The sequence below is a fragment of the Panthera pardus genome, unplaced genomic scaffold (genome assembly GCF_024362965.1).
Source record: "Panthera pardus isolate Hobbes unplaced genomic scaffold, ASM2436296v1 HiC_scaffold_1, whole genome shotgun sequence".
Lineage (NCBI taxonomy): Eukaryota > Metazoa > Chordata > Mammalia > Carnivora > Felidae > Panthera > Panthera pardus.
The window spans coordinates 76546524-76571301 of NW_026526654.1; the positions used below are offsets into that span (position 1 = coordinate 76546524).

General features: G+C 41.2%; 1 protein-coding gene across 7 annotated transcripts in view; it reads left to right on the plus strand.

Moving 5' to 3' along the window:
• Positions 1 to 24778, plus strand: part of DCLK1 (doublecortin like kinase 1) — a 345410-nt gene that overhangs the window by 308765 nt on the left and 11867 nt on the right. For 4 of the 7 annotated variants that reach the window (XM_053900264.1, XM_053900256.1, XM_053900253.1 and 1 more), the window contains 2 exons: positions 1093 to 1173; positions 12125 to 12238. In XM_053900264.1, coding sequence (XP_053756239.1) covers positions 1093 to 1173; positions 12125 to 12238 — 195 coding nt within the window. Of the gene's footprint in view, positions 1 to 1092; positions 1174 to 12124; positions 12239 to 17669; positions 17744 to 24778 lie in introns of all 7 variants that reach the window. The other 3 variants (XM_053900262.1, XM_053900261.1, XM_019447775.2) reach the window with 1 other exon arrangement.

Sequence of the window (24778 nt, forward strand, 5' to 3'; positions counted from 1 at the left end):
CTGACTTTTTCCGCCTGGCCACTTTCCATAGAAAATGATGCACGTTAGGTCCAAGGCTTTCATTTTCTTCAGCCGTCCAGGACTTCTAATTACCTCTGGGCCTAGGAAAATGTGGGGAATTGAGAGAAGTGTCACAGGAAAGGCAGAAAGGTGATAGGAGGCGGGGTGATAATGCATGGGGGTGGAGTTGTTTTTGCCTGTGAGCAGTCTCTTCAGGAACTTACTACCTTATGCCATCACTCCGTAACAAGAGGGCTCAAAGTCATTGACAGATAGGACCATCTCCTACACACCCATGACACCTGGCAAAGGGCATCACACAAAATAGTGGCTTTAATAAGTTCTGGCCCAGGTTGGAAAGTGAATGAATGCCTTCTTACACAAAGGAGCCTGAAGCTGGAGAAGAACATAATGAGAACTTTAAGGTAGAAATCTCTGTATCAATGGAAATAAATCATCCCCATCACGGACTGGTACTCAGACCCTGTGAATGTAAGGAACTGGATAACACATATCTAACCATTTTGTTACATGGGAACTTCTAATCCTTCTAATCCAAGGTGGACAGATGTATGACAGACTCATCATTAAAACCCAAGCTGTGCTTTCCTGGTCCAAATCATTTGGAGCTCATGAGGAAGTCTCATTAATTTCAGAACCATTAGATCGTTTGCCCCTTAATAGTTCCATTTTATTGGTATTGATTGATGTGGAAATTTTTGAAGCAATTTTAACATATTTCTGTATTAAACCAACTTAGAAATCTGCCTTTAAAGCACAAAATTCTAGGCAAAGAAAGGAATATTAATTCTTTAACTTGTATAATTTATTTCTTTTCTACTAAATACATTTTTAATGAAATTTATTCTAATATTAACCTCATTTTTTTCTCAACGATAAGCAATATATTTATAATTCTGAATACTCGCCTTTCCTCTAACTTCTAAAGATGTTAGGTGGCTGTGGGTAAGTTGAGCGGATATATTTAAGATTTAGAGCTTTTCCAAACTGAAAGAGAACTTCTGCATATGAAAATGCTCAGATTGCTACCGTAAAAGTTAGACAAATGGAATCGAACGTTCCCTTCTGCAGGAGCTCATTACCATGATGCTGTTGGTTGATGTGGATCAGCGATTTTCGGCTGTGCAGGTCCTTGAGCACCCCTGGGTTAATGTAAGTGACTTCCTCCTTCCCCTCCACTTACTCCTAATGTTCCTTTGGAAAACTGCAGATTTCCTAGTGGTGTCACCTCCTTTTCTGAAGTGTTGTGTTTGTATTTGTTCCTCCCCCTCAAGCCAGAACAGTTACGGGATCTCAGTCTTGTTCCATGAGGGCCTCTGATGAATCCGTGCTGACGTGCGTTCTCGTGATCCCTTGCACAGAGCATTTTGTTTCATTCAGATGCGACTGCCTTCTAAGTGGGGAGGTGCATGTCCATGGTCACTCCCCCCCCACCCCACCCCCTAGTCTACATTCTGAATACATCAGTAGGACAGAGAAGATTTTCTGAGTCACTACTGCTTTTGCATTATTCCCACCGGAAATACAACTGACCCAAGGGTCTCCATATAAGCCCTGAAGTACTCCAGTGCAGCACTTCGTGAACTTGAATGTGCTCACAAGTCACCTGGGGATCTTGTTAAAATGCAGATTCTAATGTAGTAGATGTGAGGCTCTGAATTTCTAAAAGCTCCCAGATGCTGCTGCTGCCACTATTTGAATACTACAGTCTATTGATACATCTTTATGAAAGAATTCTCCAGAGCGCAGTCATTCTGTTTTGTTCCTGTATCTCTTTACAACTGATTGATAAGATTTGTTTCGAATAGTCATAAATACGTATAGAGTGCTTCACTTAGAAAGTCTTCCCACGACTCTTTTGAGTAGTTCACATACATGAGCTGATTATGTTCTTCCTAACAACGGTAGAATCTAGGCACTCCTGTAACCCTCACTCACATGTGGATGTTCCATACCTAAGTTTAATGGTTCGTACTGCCAAAGTAGAAGACAGACACAGATTTGCACGTGGATATGGACATGAACACAGACAGGAACAAGGTTACAGTCGTTAGCTCAATGATTGAAATTTTGCCAGCCTTTCTACTGCTTTGAGTGATCTGGCTGTGAGTTGAAGGCAACAAAATGTTCCACTTCTCTAAATTATCACATCGGTGATTAGCCACATGTCTTTTTCCTAAACCGCTAATTGTTAAGGATAATTGAAAGCACAGTGTTGAGACAGACTGTATCTGAAGTGACAAGAGGTTGGGGTCTTATACATGTTCTGCCATATGATGACCATGGGCCTAGGTTTTAGTACTTTACATATATATGTATACACACACACAAGTATACACACACACACACATATGCACACACAAATACACACACACATATATTTGTTATAACTCAAATTGCTAATTGATGCTTCTATCCCTACATTTCCTAGATTGTGTAATTTGTTTAGAAATGAAATTGGTGTTCTGTATGTTTTTCTTCTGTATTTTATTTTATTTTATTTATTATTTTTTAATATGAAATTTATTGTCAGATTGGTTTCCATACAACACCCAGTGCTCATCCCAACAGGTGCTCTCCTCAATACCCATCACCTGCCCTCCCCTCCCTCCCACTCCCCATCAACCCTCAGATTGTTCTCAGTTTTTAAGGGTCTTTTTATGGTTTGGCTCCCTCCCTCTCTAACTTTTTTTTCCCTTCCCCTCCCCCATGGTCTTCTGTTAAGTTTCTCAGGATCCACATATGAGTGAAAACATATGGTATCTGTCTTTCTCTGTATGACTTATTTCACTTAGCCTAACACTCTCCAGTTCCATCCATGTTGCTACAAAGGGCCATATTTCATTCTTTCTCATTGCCACGTAATATTCCATTGGGTATATAAACCACAATTTCTTTATCCATTCATCAGTTGATGGACATTTAGCCTCTTTTCATAATCTGGCTATTATTGAAAGTGCTGCTATAAACATTGGGGTACAATATACACACACATATATATCAGGAGGATATATGTGAATGTGAGTGTGTATAGATAGATAGCTAAAGTTTGTTTTAAATATTTTCATATACCAAAGCTCCCCAGTTGGCATACACACGTGTAGAGGTATTAATCCCAGCCTTTGGGATAGTCAGGTAGGGCAGCTAGAGTCCAGGAGTGGTCATCTGCAGCCTCAAAACCTTTGCATTTACCCCAGGGTGCTAAACAAAAGTTATCCTTTTCTGTGAAGTGGGAGAAGTTAGGAAGCATCTCACCTAAGCCTAATAATAAACTTAGAAGATAGGCAGAGTGGGTATTGTTGTACCCATTTTACAGAGGAGGAGACTGAGACTATGATGAGTGACTTACCCGAAGTAGCCAAGTTTAGATGGAGCCAGAATTTTCTGCCAGGTGTCCTCCCCCCAAGGATAAAGTCCCATGCACCACTTTTGCATTTACCCATCCTTTGTTCTGTGTGAAAGCACTGTGAATAGTGCACAAGAATGCATATGCACATCATATGGTTATCATGATTGTTCAGAGAAGTTAGCAACCTTGCCGAAGTAACTTACCTAGGTCGTGGCACCTTTCCCTTAGATATCAGGGAGGAAGAGGCACAAACCAGCTGCAGCCCGTCTTGGTGGCAGAGTTTGTTCTGACTGATCTACATGCTAATTAAAAGCCCATAATCAGGGTGCCTGGATGCTCAGTCGGTTAAGCGTCCGACTTCGGCTCAGGTCTTGATCTCGTGGTTCGTGGGTTCGGGCCCCGCGTCGGGCTCTGTGCTGACAGCTCGGAGCCTGGAGCCTGCTTCGGATTCTGTGTCTCCCTCTCTCTGCCCCTCACCCGCTCACACTCTTGTCTCTCTCTTTCTCTCAACAATAAATAAACATTAAAAACAAAAAAAAAAGCCCATGGTCTACAAATTGTCAAATTGGATGTTAGCACTAGAAACGGTGGGACTATGACCACACAGAATAAACCAGAAAATCTGAATTTGAAACATGGCCTTGGAAGGCTAACAACGAGCCATAGAGGAAAGAGATTCGTAGACTGTACGTAGCCATTTTTAAATACGTTTTCATCAGAGGACCACTGCTTGCCAAGCCTGTCCTTGGAAGCTGTGATAGAATGAGACAGAAGGGCTCCTCCAGCCATTGTCGGTGTGGGGAGAGGGGTGCTACAAAGGATTACGTGGGGGAGGCTGTCCGACAGAGCAAGCTCCAGTGGGAACTTCATATTTGTGTTAAGATAACTTTGTGAAGGTGAGCAAATTCGTCTGTATGTGTGAGGGGGCTGGAATGCAGTTGGAAACAGCCTTAGCCTGATTACAAACCAAATGACCCTATCTCCTTACATATCCCAACTCAGGGGGTTCAAGAAACAAAATTAAGAAGACTTTTGGCTGTTGCCTTTGAAAAACTAGGTTCCTCCTTTTCCTAAGGCAGCATGTACATGTCTCAGCAGTAACTTTCTGCCTTGGCAACCTGCTTTGTACACATTTTTTACACATGGTCCCACTTTGCTGATAATTAGGCTCAGCCACTCCCTCTAAAACTTGGACTTCTGCTCTCATTTTAGTTTTCCCTCTCAGATTCCCTAAAGACATTTCCTAAAAGCAAGGATAACATTTAAGGAATTAGCCAGGAGATTATAAATTAAAAAAAAAAAAAAGTTATGTAATTCTAATAGACCTTAGATTCTAAGGGGAAAAAATATTGGTGTGAGCAAAAACTTTAAACATATTTTAAAAAACCCCCAAAATGTGTGAAGTGACTGCTTAACTTTTGAAATTACATGTATGTAGTGACTAAATCAGAAAAAATGACTATTGTCTCAAAAACATAAATGAAAAAAACATACATAAGCTCTCATAACCAGCATTTAGTATTCGTGGAGGTCTCCAAGGGCAACAAAATGAAGCAAGCAATCAAAATAAATATGTTAGGAATTTAAAAGGAAGTCCATTTAACAAGGCATTTTGCATTTGGTGATCAAATTATATCTGATTACCACCGAGGACTCTACCTTAGGGGGTAAAAGGTAATAATAATTATATGAGCCCTGAGGAAGTCATCAGAAAGCATTTCCTGTTCCCTCATTTGTCCTCATTTTCTCTGTTGCTTATACAGTGACCTTTTCACTTGGTGCCTTTGGAATTGAAAAGGCAGTCTCTTATGAAATAGAGAGTAGGGCAACAGAATCGGAAAATCTAGTCAGCGAAAGTCACTTGTTTTATAACCTTACCTCTCGGCTCACTTTTTCGTTCGCTCCGGGTGGGGATCCCACCGTGTTCCTTGCTGTTCTGGGCCTCTGCTCTGTTACTGGAAGAGTCATGAGTGAGTCCTCTTGGTGGATTGTTCTAGCAAACCAGATGGGCAATGGCAGCATCAGTGTGCAGCCAGGTGTCTAGGAGAGGAATGTGGACTCCCAGGAACATCAGCTTACCCTCCTGTGTAACCTTGGGACAGTCATTTCACTCCTTTGAACCTGTTTTTGTGACAGTGAAATGGAGATAATAGAATCAGCCTCTTGGGCTGTTACAAGGATGAAGAAGGGATTAGATATCGGAAGAGTCTGAGAGTCAGTCTGCAAGAGAGACAGTAACCCTCACCTGTTGCTATGTGCTGATGAAATGCGAATTGCTGGTGTATGAGAAGTTTGATTAAGAAGGAAAACCCCCTCATCCAAAATAAAAGAAAAAAATTCTGTTAGTGCTCCAAGCACTACGTACATAGTGTGTGCATTATTGGCTCTATTGTGTTCTCCGGTATCACAGCTATTCCTCATCCTGGCTACGTTTATTTATCTTAGTAGTCACCTAGTGGAGAACCACAGGATTTAGGCACATAAGAGACTGAAATAAGCAATATACATCTTGATCACTCCAGGGACTGAGGACAAGGTTGAGTCACTTTCCCCCAAGCGACACTTCGTTGAAGGAAAATGTAGGCTAGTGATAAGTTCATAAACTTAATTGACACTTCCAGAAATAAAATTCTTATTTGTAAATAGAATTAAATTATCACCATTGTAATATTCCAAATATATTACTATATGTTTTTTTAAAAATTTTTAACATTTATTTATTTTTGAGAGACAGAGAGAGACAGAGCATGAGTAGGGGAGGGGCAGAGAGAGGGAGACACAGAATCCAAAGCAGACTACAGGCTCTGTCTGAGCTGTCCACACAGAGCCTGATGCAGGGCTCAAACCCACGAATGGTGAGATCATGACCTGAGCTGAAGTCAGACGCTTAACTGACTGAGCCATTCAGGCACCCCTCAAATATATTACTGTTACTGCATTTTTATTTTTAAAGTGCCAACCTGCTTTATCTGATGTTATTCTCCTGATACTAGGATGAAGGTCCAACTCAATGCTGTAATATTATGAGTCTGTGTTTTGCCACCAGTTATTTTCCTGGTTTTATTGATGAGGAAACTGAGCCTCAAAGAAATCTCTAGCATGAAGCTCGCTGGAGTTTCTAGCACAAGGTCTGATGCCTGGATTTTGCCTTTGGAGATTCTGAATTGGTCTACATGGGCATCTGGGAAGGCATCGGGAATTTTAAGAGTTCCCAAGATTCAGAACCTCTGTCCTGGTGCAAAGTGCTGGTCTAATTAAGTCAAGTGTAGTTATTTAGCCAATTCAAGACTTCCTATCACCTTCCTGGCCTTTCAATTTTATTTAACTTCCTTTTTCTTGCGTACCTCCTCTTTTGAAAAGATACTACTAAGCCAAGATATCCAAAAAGAATGAAGAAAAAGAGGAAGAAGAAAAATCAAGAGCCTGGATAACCTACCACGATATTCCATGCTAATTAAAAGCAGCTCTCCCCACACAAAAATTTCTGTGCATTCATCTTGTGCTGGCAGAATTTGTTAGAAATTAAGAGAACCCCTAGTGATACTGTAATAATAAATAAAACCACCTATTTATATTCATGAATTACAAATGATGACCTGGAATTCAAGTTTCCATTTAGGCATCTTATCCTGCCCTTTCTCCAAGCTAGATCTTAATTTACTTCACATTTTCTCCTCAAGTGCAGTGCGAATTGTAGACATAGGGGATGTATAGGGCCAAGCTGGAGAGAGTCAAAGGTCCTGGGTGCCGTACAGCTGGAGACGGTTAACAAGAATCAAGAGGCCAAACCCTGGGATGCCAAACGAAGCTGCTATTGAAGAGTGCTCTAATGTACTTGAGAGATGACTTAAAACTAAATAGGGATATTCTGGTAGTAAACTGCTCACGACTGCCATGCTTTCTCATAAATTCACAGATATTATTAATAATAGAGCCTGGTAATGAGTTGACTGAAAACCAGATCCACGAGTCAAAAGCAAAAACCCACGAGGGGAGGAGGGTTTTCTAAAGCATGACCCCTGGAATGGTTTCCCTGAGGAAAGAGGGGAATTTACTCTGCCGAGTGACTTCACATCCAAGCCCCCACACCCCTCCTCGCAGCTGCTCCCCAACATCCGCTGGAGAAATGGAGACCAGGAGGCTAGGTCTCCTACAGACAGCTGTGAGAGTTCATTTTCCATTTTGCAAACTAATTTTGTTCTTGTCAGCTGCAATGCTCTGCCACGTGGTGGATGGGAATTTCTAAATCAAAAACCACTAACCTCAAACCACAACCAGCCCGTGTCAAACTTCAGAAACTACTCCCAGAAACTACATACCAGAACGTATGGTAATAATACTATAACTATTTGTAACACACTGCCAGGTTTGTCACGTTTCGAAAATTCATAGCACATTTTTGGCACACAGTCTATTCAGAATAACGGCGATAAAGATGTGTATATAAAAATGTATGTTTTTAATGGCCCTATTTATTTTATTGATGCAAGACAGTAAGTTAACTAAATCTCCATCATCAATCCGTATGCCTCAGGTACAGATTAGGGGCCTGCAAAGTCAGTTGTTTATGTCTTTTAATCCAATTATGCTCAAAGCCTTCAAAATTGATATAGAAACTCTGCAGACTTTCAGTTGATGTGAGGTGTGTGTGTGTGTGCACGCTCCCTCCCCACATTCTCTAGCTGAGACTCTTTATTTCATTGGGGAAAAAAACCTGAAATGTTTTAAGATTTATGAAGTCAGAAGCATCTCTGACAACGTGTGAGGGTTGTTTCGGGACTTTCATTGCTTCAGCGTGCACTAATAACCCAAGGGAAGCTGAAAGCTTCACGAGAATTTGAAGCTGGAGGCCTGAACCCCCAGGACCCAACATCTAAAAGAGTTGCTAGGAGTCTTGACAGGAGATTAGGACCAGGACAGAGCCGGGAAATGATAACGAAGTCCATGCTGAGGGTGGTGAGAAAGCAAACTCTGAGCTCAGGAACTGGCAGGGGAAAAAAGCCAGGTAAAGGAAATTTCAGGCTACAATGGCCCCGGTGAGGAAGTGAGGAGATGGCAGGAATACCTCTCCCTCAGGAAGTCGGAAAGGGGCCACTCCTGTGGAATCCCTACCGTGTGTTGTCTCTATAATCCCACCCAGCCTGTTAACCACAGCCTGTGTGGATCACAGGACCACACTGGGACCCTCTGCAACTTTGTGTCATCCGGTGTCAGCCAGGCCTTCTAGCGCCACCTGCTTCACATAGGATTGGAGAGCCCGGCTCTGGATAGTAGACATCTAGTCTCTCCTTGACATAAAAGTCACCTGCATTCCACTGGACTCCCTGAAGTGCTCACTATTCCTTTTACTGACCTTCATCCAGATGCCATCCCAGGTTCCACTGAGGCCTGTCCAGGTATTCTCTGTTTTTTTTTCAGTCTCTAATTGAATCCTTCTTTCTCCTTGCCATTGCGCCATTTTCATCATGGAAAAGTTGGAATCCTTCCACTTAACCCTGAGGGAGCCCTTTTGTAACTGATGCCGTGCTAACGAATGCCCTGGATGGATACAATGTGGTGTCATGGAAAGAATTTTTTCAGGCTTGGTTCATTCAGTCCTGACTCAACTACTTTGTAGCTATGTGACCTTGAGCAAATTACTTAACCTTTGCTGAGCCTCAGTTTGCTCATCTTCAAAATGGGACTAATAATGCCTGTCATAGAGGATAATCTGAGGATTAAGGGGACAGTATATGTAAACCCCTCACCCAGGGCCACATAGCAGTTAACACTTGTGTCACCTTCTTCTTCCTGGCTTTCTCTTTTATCTTTGCTCCCTTCCATCTCCAAATGGGCCACACTCTCTCCTTCCTTCACCTTACCTCAGAGAAAGAGGTAAACTTGCATTTCCCCAGGGCAGACTGCTTCATTTCCCTTCCATCCCTTCCCCTCACCCTGATTAGCTCCTTTCTCCTGTCTTCCCGCTCTTCCTTTCCAGCAGCTTCTGATCCTGAGACTCCAGATATGCTCAAGGTGTCTTTTTTTTTTGGCGGGGGGGGGGGGGTTCCTAAAGACAAAAACCTTCCTTCAGCCTACTTCCCGATTAAGTTTTTCAAATTCGCTTATAATCTAAAATGCATACAAATCACTTTGACTCAGCTAGCCTGGAAATCTATTAAGAGATGATTACGCGTACATGTATAATCTTGGGGGGAACCCTTCTGTCAGGCTGCTCCCTTTCACTCAGGCAGAGCCCCAACCTATGCCAAATACATGACACTAATCATTTCATCCCTCATCAAATGTTTAAATGCTCCCAGGATTCTAACTTAGATTCAGAGGCCTCTTGTTTCCTCCACCATTAAAAAAGTGTTTCACATACACCATTGAATTCACCCTTGTGTTTAAACCTCTGGGTTGCATAATTCTAAATCTATGTGAGTAAAGGGCCGTTAGTCCTCTCTACCTCCTACCCTTACACCCCTCTTATTAAAAAGCATTGCTTTTATTCCTGAAAGAGTTTAAATCTTCCATTTCCAGGTATTTCTCATAGTCATTTGTGGCCAGTCTGTTTTTTGTTTTGTTTTGATTTTTTTTCAGCTTTCTCCATCATTATTCTCCTACATACTCTTAACTAGAGATAAACTGCTTAACTCATTGTTTGGCAATGAGACTCACACTGAGTGAGTCCCGCTCACTCACATCTGTACACCAAAACATTGATTTCCTCCTCTCTACCCATAAATCGATCCCCCTCGTTAAGGACCAGGCTGGAGCCCATATTCCTCTTGAAGTCTTCTCTGTTCACAACTGAAAATATGTCTTCTCTCCTCTGAACTCCTTCCGTGTTTCTAGCTGAGCCATGAGGCTACCTGCCTCCTGACAGCTCTTTCTTATCTTCTTGATCTGCTTTATTATTTGACATTGTGTGTGCCTACTTTGTCTCTCAGCCCTCAAGGTTCTGGTGGGCACAGATCATTTTTCTCCCACCCCCTGCCATCCCTGGCATAGCCCCGGACAGAGGAAGTACTTCATATGTCCCTGTTTCTCTTCCCTTCCCAAATATTATCCCACTGTTACCCTAACTGACCTTCACTTTTTCGGACTCTTTTCAGAGTGTCGATTTTTAAAAAACTTTTTGAATTTACTCTGCAATCACTGCAGAGCATCCTTCCTTAAGATTTGGTTTCTGATGTGACTTAATAAGCATAATAATGGCTCTTTCTTCTAGCCATTAATAAATCTGTCCAAGAATATCATAAATTGGCTATCCACTGTGAGCAGGGAACTGAACCAGTGCTAATATAAAAGATTATAGAAGATATGGACGATGTGGTACAAAAGGGACAGGAGTTCAGAGTTGATTATTTATCATATATATATAAACTATATATGTTAATTACATATGTATATACAAAATCACCTAACGTCAGAAGAATGTAAATAGTACAAATATATATATAATGAAAAAGCATTAGGAGTTTACAGAAGAACCAATATAATGAATTTTGCTTAGTAGGGGAAAAATGTTTTGGAACAGGTGATGCGGACCCATGTTTTGAAGAAACAGAGAGGCCATCAGGCCCATAAGAACAAAACCCATGCCTATGTTTGCTCCCCCTCTTCCCCCACCTCTTGCCACCGTAGTACCTGGTCCACTGTAGACGTGCAGTTGCTACTAAATAAATGAATAGCCAAGTACTGGAAGCAGGAGAGACTAGGTTATGTAAAAGGGCAAGCATGTTATGCCAGGGAAGCAGCAATTTATTTTCCTGGGTGGAGCCAAGAAATAACATGCAAAATGATGGAAAGGAAAGAGAGAAGGAAATGATGAATGGCCTTGAAGTCTTGCCAGGAATTTGGTTTTAACAGATAGTAACAAACACTTTATTATCCATTCATTCATTTATTCCACAAATATGTAGTAAGCATCTACCATGTGCCAAAGCACTTTGCTGAGACCCGAGGGTTCTGTAGTGAACAAAACACAGTCTCTGTCTTCGAGGATTGGGCAGCCTTTTCAACATGAGCTAGTAAGTGGTGGCACATACTTATGGCTCTGGTTATTGTTATCCTAACAGTATTTAGCAAAAGGGAGCAATCTGTCTAGCCTCCATCATAGACAGCTCCGGCAGAGAGCAGAAGCCTTCGTTAAAATGAGCTCCAATGTGAAGTGTGTCAAAATAACAGATGATTTGAAGGCAGTAAGGAGGATTTAAAACTCAAGGAAGAACTTTTTGCCTGGAAGATTGTCTGGGATTATAGAATGGTCGATTGAGTAGCTGTGGAACCAGGCTGAGTTTATTTACGGGCCCTTGCATGAGCCCAAGACTGTCAGTTTTTTCATTTTGGGGCCTGAATGATGGGCTAAAAGGATAAAACTCTTGGTTCAGAAAAAAAAAAAAAAAGAAGATGTTTACATTGATTTGGGGTGGGGGGGGTTGTTCAGATTTAACTTGCTTTTTGACATATGTCCCTAGGGTCATGGCTGAAATCAATTTTATTAGAAACCAAACACAGAAATAAAAACTTTTTATTTAGGGACAGAATGACACGGCAAATTGATTTTAGGGCAGATGTGGAAATGAATGAGACCTCAGAGCAGTACTTCCAACAACCGTGTTTAATGAGAAGACATTGGTTAGTTTATTTCTGAAATCTTACAAATTCTAAGATCACCGCCTGCTACTGGAAGATCTTGGCCTCATTTTCCATTTATCTCATTTTTTTTCTTTTTCTTCTTTTCTTCATTTCTTTTTTTTTTTTTTTCCCCAGGATGACGGCCTCCCAGAAAATGAACATCAGCTGTCAGTAGCTGGAAAGATAAAGAAGCATTTCAACACAGGCCCCAAGCCGAATAGCACCGCAGCTGGAGTTTCTGTCATAGCAGTAAGCATCTGAAATATCCACCTATAACTTTTTAAAAGCGATCCACCTAAGAGACAGGCATTACTCAGGAGAGTCCACCCAGAGACAGCAGAGTGGGTCATTTCTTTAGACAGCTCGACCATTTAATGCACTGGGGGAGGCTTGGGGCTTATATACATTATGTGTTTTTGCCGAACGTTTCCCTAGGAGTCACATCATTATCCAACACCTCCAGGGTGTCTTGCGGTACATATTAATTTCATGATTTATTTTTTAAAGGAGAAAACCTCCCCCACCGTGGACTCTGTGCCAATGCAAACTTTGGGACTCTGAGAAAAAGAGTTCACAGTGTCCTTTTGCCAGGACCTGGAGGGAGAGGGAAGCCGAGAGAGACAACACTGCAGAGAGAGATCGGAACACTATAGATCTTTGTACGAGACCCAAATGAAAGCCAAAACATAGCAGAAGGCTTGCGCAGCACGATTTTCAGTGAAACTGAACTGCTGTGAACACCCAAAGAAATAACGGAGTCTTGCTCCTTAGAAATTTCTGTTTTTAAAGTTGAAAGTCTTTTACCATTTACCATTTTATTGATGTGGCTGCACAAGGATTTTTTTTTTTTCTGTTCTATACATGCAGACATACACTTTATGCAATTTGATAGCAGCTCTAGGCAAAGATTAAATTGGGCAGAGAAATAATGAAACCTCATACTTCCTGGTGTCATATTCTAGAGTAAATATATTCAGGTCCCAGATTACTTGAGTTTTTAATAATTTCCTCTTTTTTCAGAGTATGTAAATTTTAACAGCATACTCAATGTGAAATCGCTTGAGCTGTTTTTTCTTTTCTAAACAAAGAACTTACACACTACAATGTCGAATTTTAAAAAGCATATATGCTATTGAACAGTACTTTATTGCTCATGAATGGTACTGTTTTACCACTTCTTCGGTGTCTTTATTTCCTTTCTTTGTTTCTTTTTTGGCTCCACTAGAGCCCCAGATAAACTAAAGATGGATAAGTGACACACTCAGTACAATCAGTCCCAGATCCGGGTTACTAAATATTTGATATGAGCTTCCAGAATTTGCAGATGGCACAAATGTATGCATACACGTTCTCGTACCGTTTGCATTTCGTGTTTTTTGGTTGAACCCTTTCCACAGTGAGCTACATGTGAGTAACTGGCTCACGAGCCCACTCACGGTGCTAAATAGAACGCAGACTCTTGCAGATGCTTCCCAGTGCTGCCGAGAGTTTAAAATTCCAAGTTATTCTCCTTGTCCTCTCTCTCGAGTTCGTTCTAAGGAAATGCAACGTACAAGTGCACTGTCCTTCGTGTCTCTATAGATGTTGGTGTTCTTTGTTGTCAGCTAATATTCGGCCAGTAATTTTTGGAAGTAACAATCTCATGGTGATTCTCCACTAAACCAGACCTTCTATACTCTGTTTTCATCATTCATTCCAGATAGAAGTCTATTCCAAAATGTTTGACTCCACAACTTGCTTTTGGAATGGACTGCCAGCACGCTTGTCCATGAAAAGGACTGGTTTTCTGCTCCCACTGAGGGCTTATGGCTGCTAGAAAGGGTGCCTTTCCACCTTCGTCACTTTGTTTTTTGTTTTCGTTTTTCTTGGTCTTTTATTTTGATTAGTCTTTGGTTAAGTTTGCCTTGGTTGCTCAATAATGGTTTGTTCACGGTATTCTGGGAGTCTTACAATGACTAAGGGCAGGAACTTCAGGGCAATTTTCCAGTGGATAGACAACACAGATTTGAGGAGAAATCCTACTTTAATCAAATTGGGATAACTTCTGAAACCTAATCCATCTGAGTTTATTAAAACTTTATCTAAGTAGATCTCAAAAAACTCTAACTTAGTCTTTGAAGATCAAGGCCTATGGAATTCTTCCCCCTAAATATCATGATTGGACCATTTTGAATACAATTCCATATCAGTTTCTCAGTTCATCACTAACATTTCCATGGAAACTATACAAACCAGTAATATACTTATAGATTGTAAAATGGACTGTGTATGGCTGAGTGTACACAGTAGTTGTGTGCTTATTGAATCTTCTTTATTCAGTACAAATCTAAAAAAGCATCAACTTAACTCAGACTCAAAACAATGAGCTGTTTGGAGAAACATCTGGGAAAGTGCCTTGTCCACTCTAAGGCACAATTCGCATGTTAATCAGCATTGTTAATATTTCAAGCATGAGAGAGAGAGAGCACAACTATAAATTTCAGGTGTTGTTTGAGGAGTAGCTGGCCTGCCCTGATGTATACATTTCTGTGCCCCCCACAGAGTGCTTTTCTCTCAAAAATGTCCACACCCTCCATTAAAATCTGGGGGAGGTCACCGGTGGCAGGGCGGGGCTAGGGATTAGAAATTGGCCAGTTTGGCTGCCTTTGTGATTAACTTTCAGAATAGCATTGGATAAGTCATTTATACTCCACAGCAGTTTTCCCGTTCTCACAGGGCAAAGACTAAGTCTCAGGGGACTAGCACAAGAAAAAGGAGCCCTGACATTAAATAATACTGTTGACCCTTGAACAACACGGGTTTGAGCTGTATGGGTCCGCTTAGATGTGGGTGTTTTTAAATAAATATATACAGGACTGTAAGTGTATTTTTTCTTACGATTTTCTTAATGACATTTTCTTCCCTCCAGCTTACTTTATTTACACAGTGTGTAGTATATATACAAAATATGTGTTAATTTCCTGTTATCAGTAAGGCTTCCAGTCTACAGTAGTCTTTTAGTAGTTAAATTTGGGGGACTCAAAAGTTATACGTGGATTTTTGACTGTGCTGGGGGTCAGCATCCCTACCCTCATTGTTCAAGAGTCAACTGTATTCCAATTCAAACTATGGCATAACTGCAAAAGAATGATATTCTGCTCTGGGGCAGACTATAAGTGGGAGGTAGGAGGAATATCCTTCATAAATGGTGCATCCTATAAACACCACTCAACAATTTAATAACGCAATATGATTATTAATTCACCTACATGAAAAATTCCTATAATTAATATAATGTTGTAAATGGCTTCTATTGATAGATAAGAAAAACTGATTGCAGCATACATTTCGTTCAGACAGAATTTTTTCCCATGGGCACGTGTGCTCTCCCCAGAGGCTATAAAATAATGTATTTTAATTTTAAACTGCCTCTATGGGACCGATTGTTTGGAAATTATACACACCCTTTAAAATGAAAAACAAAAGGTATTTAGAATGTAGTATCAGTCAGCTTATATTTTCAGGAAATCAACAATTAAAACATTAATCTTTAACTGGCACTCCTCTTTCCTTAGTCAGAAATCTAACTACCCACTGGAGATCAGCAATGCTTATAAAGGAATTCATGACACTTTTTCTTTCCCAGAGTGACAAAGGAAAAAGAGCATCCTGTCATAACAAACAGGATCTAGTCTCAGATGTAATTTATGACACGAGCGTAGTTTAACATGCACTTGTGGTTCTGAACCTCAGTGTTTTTTGTTCCTGTTGTCATTCTTTTTTCTTCTCTGCTTCCCACCCCCTGTATTATTAAGACCAAAGAAAGGGCAAATGATAACTTTATATTAAGGTTGCAAGAGGTCCTCAAGTTGGCCATGAGAGTAATTACCAGCTGGAGGCCCATGGCGATCATCCGGCCCTTCTCAAAGGAGAAAGGGTGTTCTGACATTGAGGTCAGGTGACGTGATTAGGTGGAAACCCATTGCTACCCTTGTAAATGCAGCACTCTGCCTTCTCAGAAAGACTCCATTGTCCCTTTACTACCTTTCTCAGTAGTTGGGGGATTAAAACGCACACACACACACACACACACACACACACACACACACACACACACAAAACAGAACAGAGAAAGGGAAACAAAAGGTTATTAAAATGCAATTTATAGACATAAAATGGAATTAGAGATGACATTTTAACGGTGGACTTCTTGGGAGCTGAGGGAGGGAGGGAGGCATTATTAGATTTGCTCAGCTTGATGAAGAACCGATGACTAAGATGTCAGTTCCAATTTATTTTTCCTCATTTAATTCTGTTTATTATTTTAACCGATAATTTTCCTAATGCTTTAAAGTTCTTCCTTTGCATTTTGCTCATGCAAATAGAGCATTTCAGTCTAATTGAACAAATCCATACTAATCAGTGTGCAAATAATTGTGATTCTGGGAAGCCGAGTCGTACAGTGAGAGCCCGTGGCACTAACGCCTTCCAATGTGTGTCCTGTTATGGGACTCTTGGCCTGTAGATGGCAACAGAGGACTAGTTACCGAGTAGCCAACTCCGTGGACTAAAACAGAAGTGCAGGACTTCATATGACTCCCTGAGAGGGGGTACTTGGATTCTTTTTTTTTTTTTTCTTAAATGAAACAAAACGCACCTTTTTTAAAGATTAAAATCTCACATTGTTGTTCCACGAACACCCAGATAGCCTAGTTTATAATCAGAACACCCAGTCCTCCAAGCAGTTTTTAGTTTAAACGTCTGGTGCCCCGGCCTGTTTTTGCCATGCCTTTGTGAATTCAGAAGTAGAAACTGTCAGCACAGCACTCTCGGGCGTCTCTCTAAAGAAAGGTGTGCGTGTTGCCTCCTCTCGTGGGCAGAATGGGCAAGTGGGTGTACCGCATGGGTATTGTTTTCAAGTTTGGGGATTGAACCTTTTATTCCTAGGTAGCCAAAGCCTAACATCTTATTCCAGGATGAACAACTTTGAGACCTTATCCTGTCTTCTATTTATTGTACCTTTGGTTAATCTTAAGCTCTTGACTGTACATATGCATTTTTAATATACACTGAAAACTATTTTTCATTTCATTTTATTTTCTGTATTTTCATAGAGAAAACTTACTGTTTTATATTATATCTTTTTAGTTCAGAAATGTAATTAAGATTCACCTTTAAGAGTAGTTCTGCTTTCGAAGATTAACTCTTCATGAAAGAATTCCAAATCGCTGTGATTTGTGAGGGTTCCTGTCATCTTTTATTTCATATTTACGAAGCCCTCAAATTTAAGCCTGGTGGGGTAAGATGGGGAGGAGGGGGTCCGATCTGCTTTCTCCTAGGTGGCTAAAACTGATTTCAGTACTTCATTTAATTGTGAAGCATTTTCCATTCTATGGCATATGAAGAGGTGTTTATATCTTTTGAAATTGAGAGGACATTATTAAATGTGCACTCAAAACCTTGTCTGACAAATTAGATCTATTCTAACAAATTGGCCTCCGAGATATTCATGAGGGATTAGTGTTTTTTCTTGCCTTTTTATTTTCAAGGTGCAGATTTAGGGTATTAGCTAGTTACCCTGCGGAAGAGGCATCGTAACTATATATGAATATATAGTCAATGAAGAAGAGCTTGGTCTGGAGTCGTTAATTCTTTAGCACAATGTCGATCCACTGAGTTGCCCCCATTTCTCTCTGCTCAGCTGGACCACGGGTTTACCATCAAGAGATCAGGGTCTTTGGACTACTACCAGCAACCAGGAATGTATTGGATAAGGTATGAGATGGTGCAGCTCAACAGTCAGTGTTTCCATGGCAACGTGCTGGCAGTCTCCATTAACCAGTTCCTTCAGTGGATAAACATGCTTTTGATTTGTTATCCAGTCCATATGCTGCTTTATCAGTTTCATTTTAATCTTGATTGAGATGCCACACCCCCTCATTCCTTTTTTTCACCCATTATTCACACTGACATTTGCCAGCTTTCTTTCCATTGCACATGCTCAGTATCAATTTTCCTTACAGTTAAAAGGACAGTATATTTAGTGTTAATGCCAAAGCCTTTTCCTGATGTTGCTAATTAAAACGATGATTACCGGTGCTCTTCTGTCCCTTAACAAATGGAAGAACAATAGTGCCTTAGTGTACGTTCTATAGAAGTATATACTGTCATTTTAAAGTCATCAAGCCCAACCTTGACCTTATTAGATGGATGAAACAATGCATTTACACGTTAGTAGTAGAAGCTTCTCCAAGTACAATGAGCTATAGAATGCATTGTGTGTGTTGGTAAGCTTGTGTTTTCAAATTCTCCACCTTTTTGTTTTGTTTTGTTTTCGTTTTATTGTTACCTCTCTCCCCCTGGAAATCCCTTTATGTACTAGCTATTGCATGAATTTATTTCTCAATATTTTGTAACTGTCAGATTACTTAGCCGGCTTATCTGCAGAAACAAAGGGACTGTGTATGGGAGGTATCGATTTTTTTTGTTTTGTTTTAAACTGGGCTAAGAATTCTATCCAATCATTTTCTATTCTAGTCAACTGCCCTGGCATTTCCTTCAAGGGGCATTGTTTGTGTCTCTTTAAGTTATCCACAGGCAGGATGGTTTTTGATGATTTGGAAAATTTACTCTGAGAAGTCCCAGGGAACTTTTCTCCTCCATCTCGATGTTTCTGAAATGATCTCCAGGTAAAGCTCCACATCTTAGTGTTTGCTAGGAAAAATTCCAGGGGTTTTGGTGTTTGTTTCCATCAAGTGATGGAGTCTATCTGCAGAAATGTAGCTACCTGATGTTTTTTTCATGCATTAGACTACTAAATTTTAGAAAACAAGAAATATATGTGTGTGTGTGTGTATATCTATCTATTTACATAGATAGATAGATATAGATATAAGATATACACACACACAATATGTAATTTTAACTCCCAATTAATTATTCCTAATTTTTACTTCTACACTCAAAACAAAGGGCTTCAGAAAGCAGTAAAGGGCACACTTTGACAAACTATCCAGTATACTAAAGTCATGATAGTTTCCAAGTCTGTTTAAAGCAGGAACACACCTAAACTTAAATGAATGTTTTAAAATCAGTTTTACGTTGAAGGCTATTTGTGTCTTCTAGACTGATATGCGTGCAGGAATTACACGCAACCTTTTTATTTACTTAAGTAAATTAACTTTATATGTATAGAAAGAACTCTGTTTTATTTTTAACCTTTTTTGGGGGGGGGGATTTATCAGGATTTACCTTTATGCAGACTCTTCTTTTTGACTTTTTAATGTAGAAAACGGTCTCTCCGGCTTTTACTTTTCACTGAAGGATAATCTGCATTCAGAAGGGTGCACATATCATGAATTCTCACGAACTGAACACGCCCCTGTAAGGGCCCCCAGGTCGGGCACAGAACATTTCTAGCACCTCTGGAGATTACCCCCCTCCACCTCAGGGCCCTTCCAGGAGGGTCACGTAGCCCCAAGGGTAAACACTGACCTGGACTCCATCCACGTTAATTAGCTTTGCCTGGTTTTGTACTTTATATAAATGGAATCACTCCATGCTCTGCCCTTTTTGTTAATTGTGTGCCTCCTAACCTCAGGCATAGTAACCAAATATATATGAGTAAAGTTGATATACAATTAAAAATAGGCATCAAATATGCCTAATTACAGTTGTGCATACTGGTACAACACACGTTGCACATATAAATTAATCTGATTTCAAAAAGAAAGCTCTGGGAGATTCCGTTGCTGGATTTGTGAGATTAGGGGTGGGAGCAAAATGCCAAGTAAACACAATAATTAATAAATGTAGCCAAGTATAAAAAGGCCATTTGACTAAAATCCTAGTGATGTTTCCCATCAGCAGACAAAATGACACATCCCTGAATAATGGGCAGGAGCAGATGGGAGATAATCTCTTTTTTCTTCCACACATAAACTGCTCTGTTTTCCAGCTGGGGGCAGTAACAACAATGTTTATAGTTAATGTTGGAGTAAACAGCACACCCAGTATGTAAAGTTAAATTGGAGAAACGAGGCTAAAAACTCATCGGCATATATGCTTAATTAGGAAGTTTTATAATGCCATTTAGCCTCAGAACGAACACACTCTCCTCACTGATTGCAAATGCTTGCCTTTTATCTCCACGAAGTAGGAGCATTTGTCTAACCACGGTGGCAGCCAACTTCCAACATAAACAATCATTAGAGGCAAACATCCCCGCTCCCAATTGTTGTGTTTACAAGTGCTCATGGCTGTTTTCACTTCTCTGAGCATAACACTTGGGAGTCGGGGTTGCTTTTTGGTAAAGCAGCTCGCATCAGGGCATGGGCTGGAAAAAGCATCTCTTCGGGGTGCCCAGAATTGTCATGCCCTTTGTAATAGGCTTTTTGGTGATGGTAGAGAAATGGTGGGGGTCCGCTTTCCTCTTTCTCTCCTTCGTTCTCTTGCCTCTTAATGGGGAGCTGCTTCCAAGCTGTAACCAGGGGAGCAGTGTCCTCCTTGGCCCATTTTTCCAGGAGTCCTTGGTCCTGTCACCTTGAGTCCAGGGGGGACACTCCCCGAGGAATGAGCCGTTGAGGCCATTCCACTCCCTCATGGCCTTACCGTGAGCCGCTGGAAACCACTTACGTCTCGTTACATTGTCCCCTCCTGAAAATGCGTCCTTATCCAAGGGGGATGTGGTCATACACATTCTGTGCCTCTCTCAAGTGAAGCTGTCACTGTGGCAGGTGCTATGGCCAACAACACACGGAGAAGAATCCTGCATCTTCCACACGCAGAACAAGGCAACAGCCAGAACGTGGTAACCCGATTAAACAGAACAAATATCCAAACAAGACGTAAGCTGAAAATGCTAGATAAGATAAAATGCGGAGGTGAGCTAGGACAAAAGGGTGGTTGAGTTCCCAGGCATGACGTGACTAAAATGTGCATATTGGATTCAAGCACCATCCTGAAACAGTGAGTAATGAGGCAGAGCGGTGGCAGCCAAGCGCAGTCTTTGCAAGGCTATTAAACGCTGTCATGCTCAGCTCTTAAAAGGAATGGGGTCAGTTAAATGCATCTCGCTTGGTGTAGGTTTGAAAGAAGAGTTCCCATGAAAGCCAGAGAGGAGACCCCAGCATGGTGTCTGAAGGGCTCCCAGGCCAGCCTCCGCCAGCAGCCAAATGCCCACCGCAAGTTCCGTGCATTGCAGGTTGTTTCGCTGCGAGTTGCCTTGGCCTTCCTCCACCGTGGAGAGAGTGCTCCCCAGTGAGTGTCAGAGCACTGGCAGAAGGAGGAGCAGACGCCTCCGTTCCAGCAAGGGACTAACCACCCTACTCCACGCCAGTCCTGAGACTCTGTAACCGAGGGTTTAGCACGTAGGGAAGGCATAGATTTAAACTTCAAACCACCCACGCTGTGATGACAGAGAAAAGGATCAGGGAAGTAGGAGGTTTGGTTTTGCAACTGTACCTGGATGTTAAAAAGTGAAGCCGAGACGCTCAAAAGATGGGCAGGACTGTAGGCCCACCAATGGTACTCAAACACAGGAAGCGTGAGACATACGTGTTATTTCGCCGAGTCCAACAGGGTGCTCACTGTTTGAGATTTTGTCTTTTTATTTTCAGAGGCCCCCTAAGAGAGGAGGTCAACAATATCTCTCTGTCTTTAGAAATATAACATACTTAGTATTAAAATGAGAAGTTGTCATGGCATCCCAAGACTTACTGATTGGGTATAAGGTGAAGTGAGATTTTAAACTTCTCTTGACATCCTCGATTGTTCAGTATTGATCGAAAATATCATATTTATTTTTGACCTTGCTTCAGAATCTCTTTTTCTCTTTTTGATAAAAAAAAAAAAATCTACACTCTCCTACGTATTTATTCCTGCCATCCTTTGACTCCAGATGTTCCCCAGTGATGTTTGCTGATACGATATAGATTTTACTTGGTGTAAGTATGTAGGAAGAATAGTCATGAAGAACTCAATCCATAAGTATTGACACACTGTTATTCTATTAAGAAAGAGTGTAAATGTCCACCTGCTGAAGCCAGACAATTCTCAAATACATGCAAGCCACTTGACACTTAGAGAAACCAAAAAGTCCTGAGAATTGAGATGTAACAAACTTGGTTAGAAATTGACAGCACAGCGTGTAGAGAGTTGATGACTTCGCTGTTGGGAAGGACTGGTTTGGGATCCAGCCCACTGCACTTCCCGCAGTGTGACCTTAGGCATGTTCCATGTTTTTCTCTGATTTTCAATTTCCCCATCTGTAAACATGTGAAGAGTATTACCAACCTCCCAAACCTGTGGCCAGGATTGCATGAGCTGCCTGTGCTAATGTGCCTTCACAGACCCCTGCCCAAAGGAGGAACTCAGAAAACATTGCTTCACAGGGTTCCTCTCATTTCCAGGAGAATATCTTGCACTCAACATAGCAGACAGATCTGCCTGAGAAAACCAATCTTGCTGCAGATCAAAGCATCCGCTATTAAAGTACAACCATGAGCATTTTTTATTTTTTTTAATTTTTTGTAATTTTTTTTTTTAACATTTATTTATTTTTGAGACAGAGAGAGACAGAGCATGAATGGGGGAGGGTCAGAGAGAGGGAGACACAGAATCTGAAACAGGCTCCAGGCTCTGAGCAGTCAGCACAGAGCCCGACGCGGGGCTCGAACTCACATACCGCGAGATCGTGACCTGAGCCGAAGTCGGCCGCTTAACGGACTGAGCCACCCAGGCGCCCCAAACCATGAGCATTTTTGATGCTCTGATTGGGATAAACTGTCGGGTAACTTACATTATTCATGAGCATTTGTGGCATTAAGTGATACTTAAAGTACTCTGTTGCCAAAAATCCTCACGAAGTATAAGTTTTAAATGTTACTCTCCGGGGCAGAGATTGGCACACTACAGCCATTGGGCCAAGTCTAGCCCACTGCCTATTTTTGTAAAGAAAGTCTTATTGGAACAAGGCCACACACATTCACTTATAAATTGTCTATGGCTCTGTTTGCCATACAGTGGTAGAGTTGAATACTTGGGTCAAAGAATCGTATGGCCTGCAGAGGCTGAAATATTAACTCTTCGGCCTTTCCATAAAAAGTTGTTTCACTCCTATCCTAGGAGGAAAATATTTCTAAGTTAAAAGGTACCATCTGGTGGGGTTGTTAAAAACTGTATCTCTACCACCTACTGGAATGTCTGGCACATAGTAGGCCCTCAATAAATGTCTGTTAAATCAATGAATAAATGATTGAACTGTATAATAAAGGGACCATTAATATAGAAGAACCTTAATTTTGAGGATAAGCATGTTTCTGAAGGATTTGGAGTATATTAAAGTTTGGACAATTAAATTACGTATGCGATGCTCTAGGATAGCATTCCATTTATAGCAACCTGAGAGGAAGTCTTTCAGTAAAGCTAAAGAGTTGTTTTGTAGTAAAAAGAAATACCCATAACTTACCTGCTTCGTCAGTTCTACATTTCCATAGGTTTTCTTCAGGTTAATTATGGCTGTGGTTGTGCTTGGGGTTACTAGTATGATGAAGGGAAAACAAGGTGGCAGACCAGTTTAGCTTCTCTTAGGAGAAAATCAGGGTCTGTAGGGCAGAGGGAACACATGGATTTTGTCCTCTAGAAGCCTGAGCTCAGCAAGTGGCTGTAATTTTAACCCTCCAGTGAGAGGCCATCAGAAACCCATTCTAGAGAGCAGGGACAATTTGGGATTCCACTAAGAACAGACCAGCAAGAGGGGCCTGTGTTTAAGAAAGGTGGTGGAGAAGCATCCGGGCAGTTCTGCCTGGGGCAGGAAGGAAATAACACTGAAGAGTCACACCTAGGAAGTAGCTTAGAAGGCTACTAGGTTTCATTCCATGAGGCAACCTTTTGCCATTTCAATAGGGCAATACCGTGTCATATATCCAGACCTGGAGCGGCGCCTGGCGAGACCCCAAACGGATATGAAAGCAGAACAAAACAGAATCATAATAAGCATGACAGAAAGCCGAATGAAACGAGGAAGGTGACTATCTCAATCGATTTGCCAGTTTAATTTTACTAGCAAGCAAAACATGTCCAAAGTGGCGAGCAAATCGTAGCTCAGTCCCTGCAGAGTGAGGGCGAGCAAGGGAAAGGGTTCCTGAGATTAATGCCCCAACAGCTGCATCCTCAGTTTAGTCTCCTTGGTAGTATGAATAATGGATGGGCCAAAAGGCAAAATGCACAATAATGTTCTTTTATTAATGAAATGAAGACTACTTGTGATGGCTAGCAATAAATTAAGAAAAGCAAAAACGGAAAATCAGTCAACGTTTGCCTCTGAAAAATGCTGTTACTTAAATCCACTAATTATGCCATGACACAAAACATTGCCTCACAACTTAAATGAGGTGCATCTCTTGCAAGTCCTGCCCGTGTTGCAGAACAGAATTATTTTTGATCCATAGACTGCAAAGCCTATTGTTTGCTAAGAGAAAAACATAAGCCATTAGAGTAGATTGATGGTGATATTAAGCATATTCATAGTATTTCATAGGTGCAAGTTTCCCTAGGGATCATGCACTGTATCTCCCCTTCCATCTATGGGCCTCAATGTGGTTAAGAAACATGTCCAAGGACACATAATTAGCCGAGCTAGGACAAAAAGCTAGCTCTCCTGACTTACCCCAATTGCTGCTTCCAAGCGGATTAAGCTAAAGCTACCCGACAAGACAAACGTTACAGAGATGCGGGTGACGCAGACTGGCAAAAACAAAGCTAATGTTCTGGTTCATATTCTTGATCCATTCCTGACTTTCCTCCTCCATG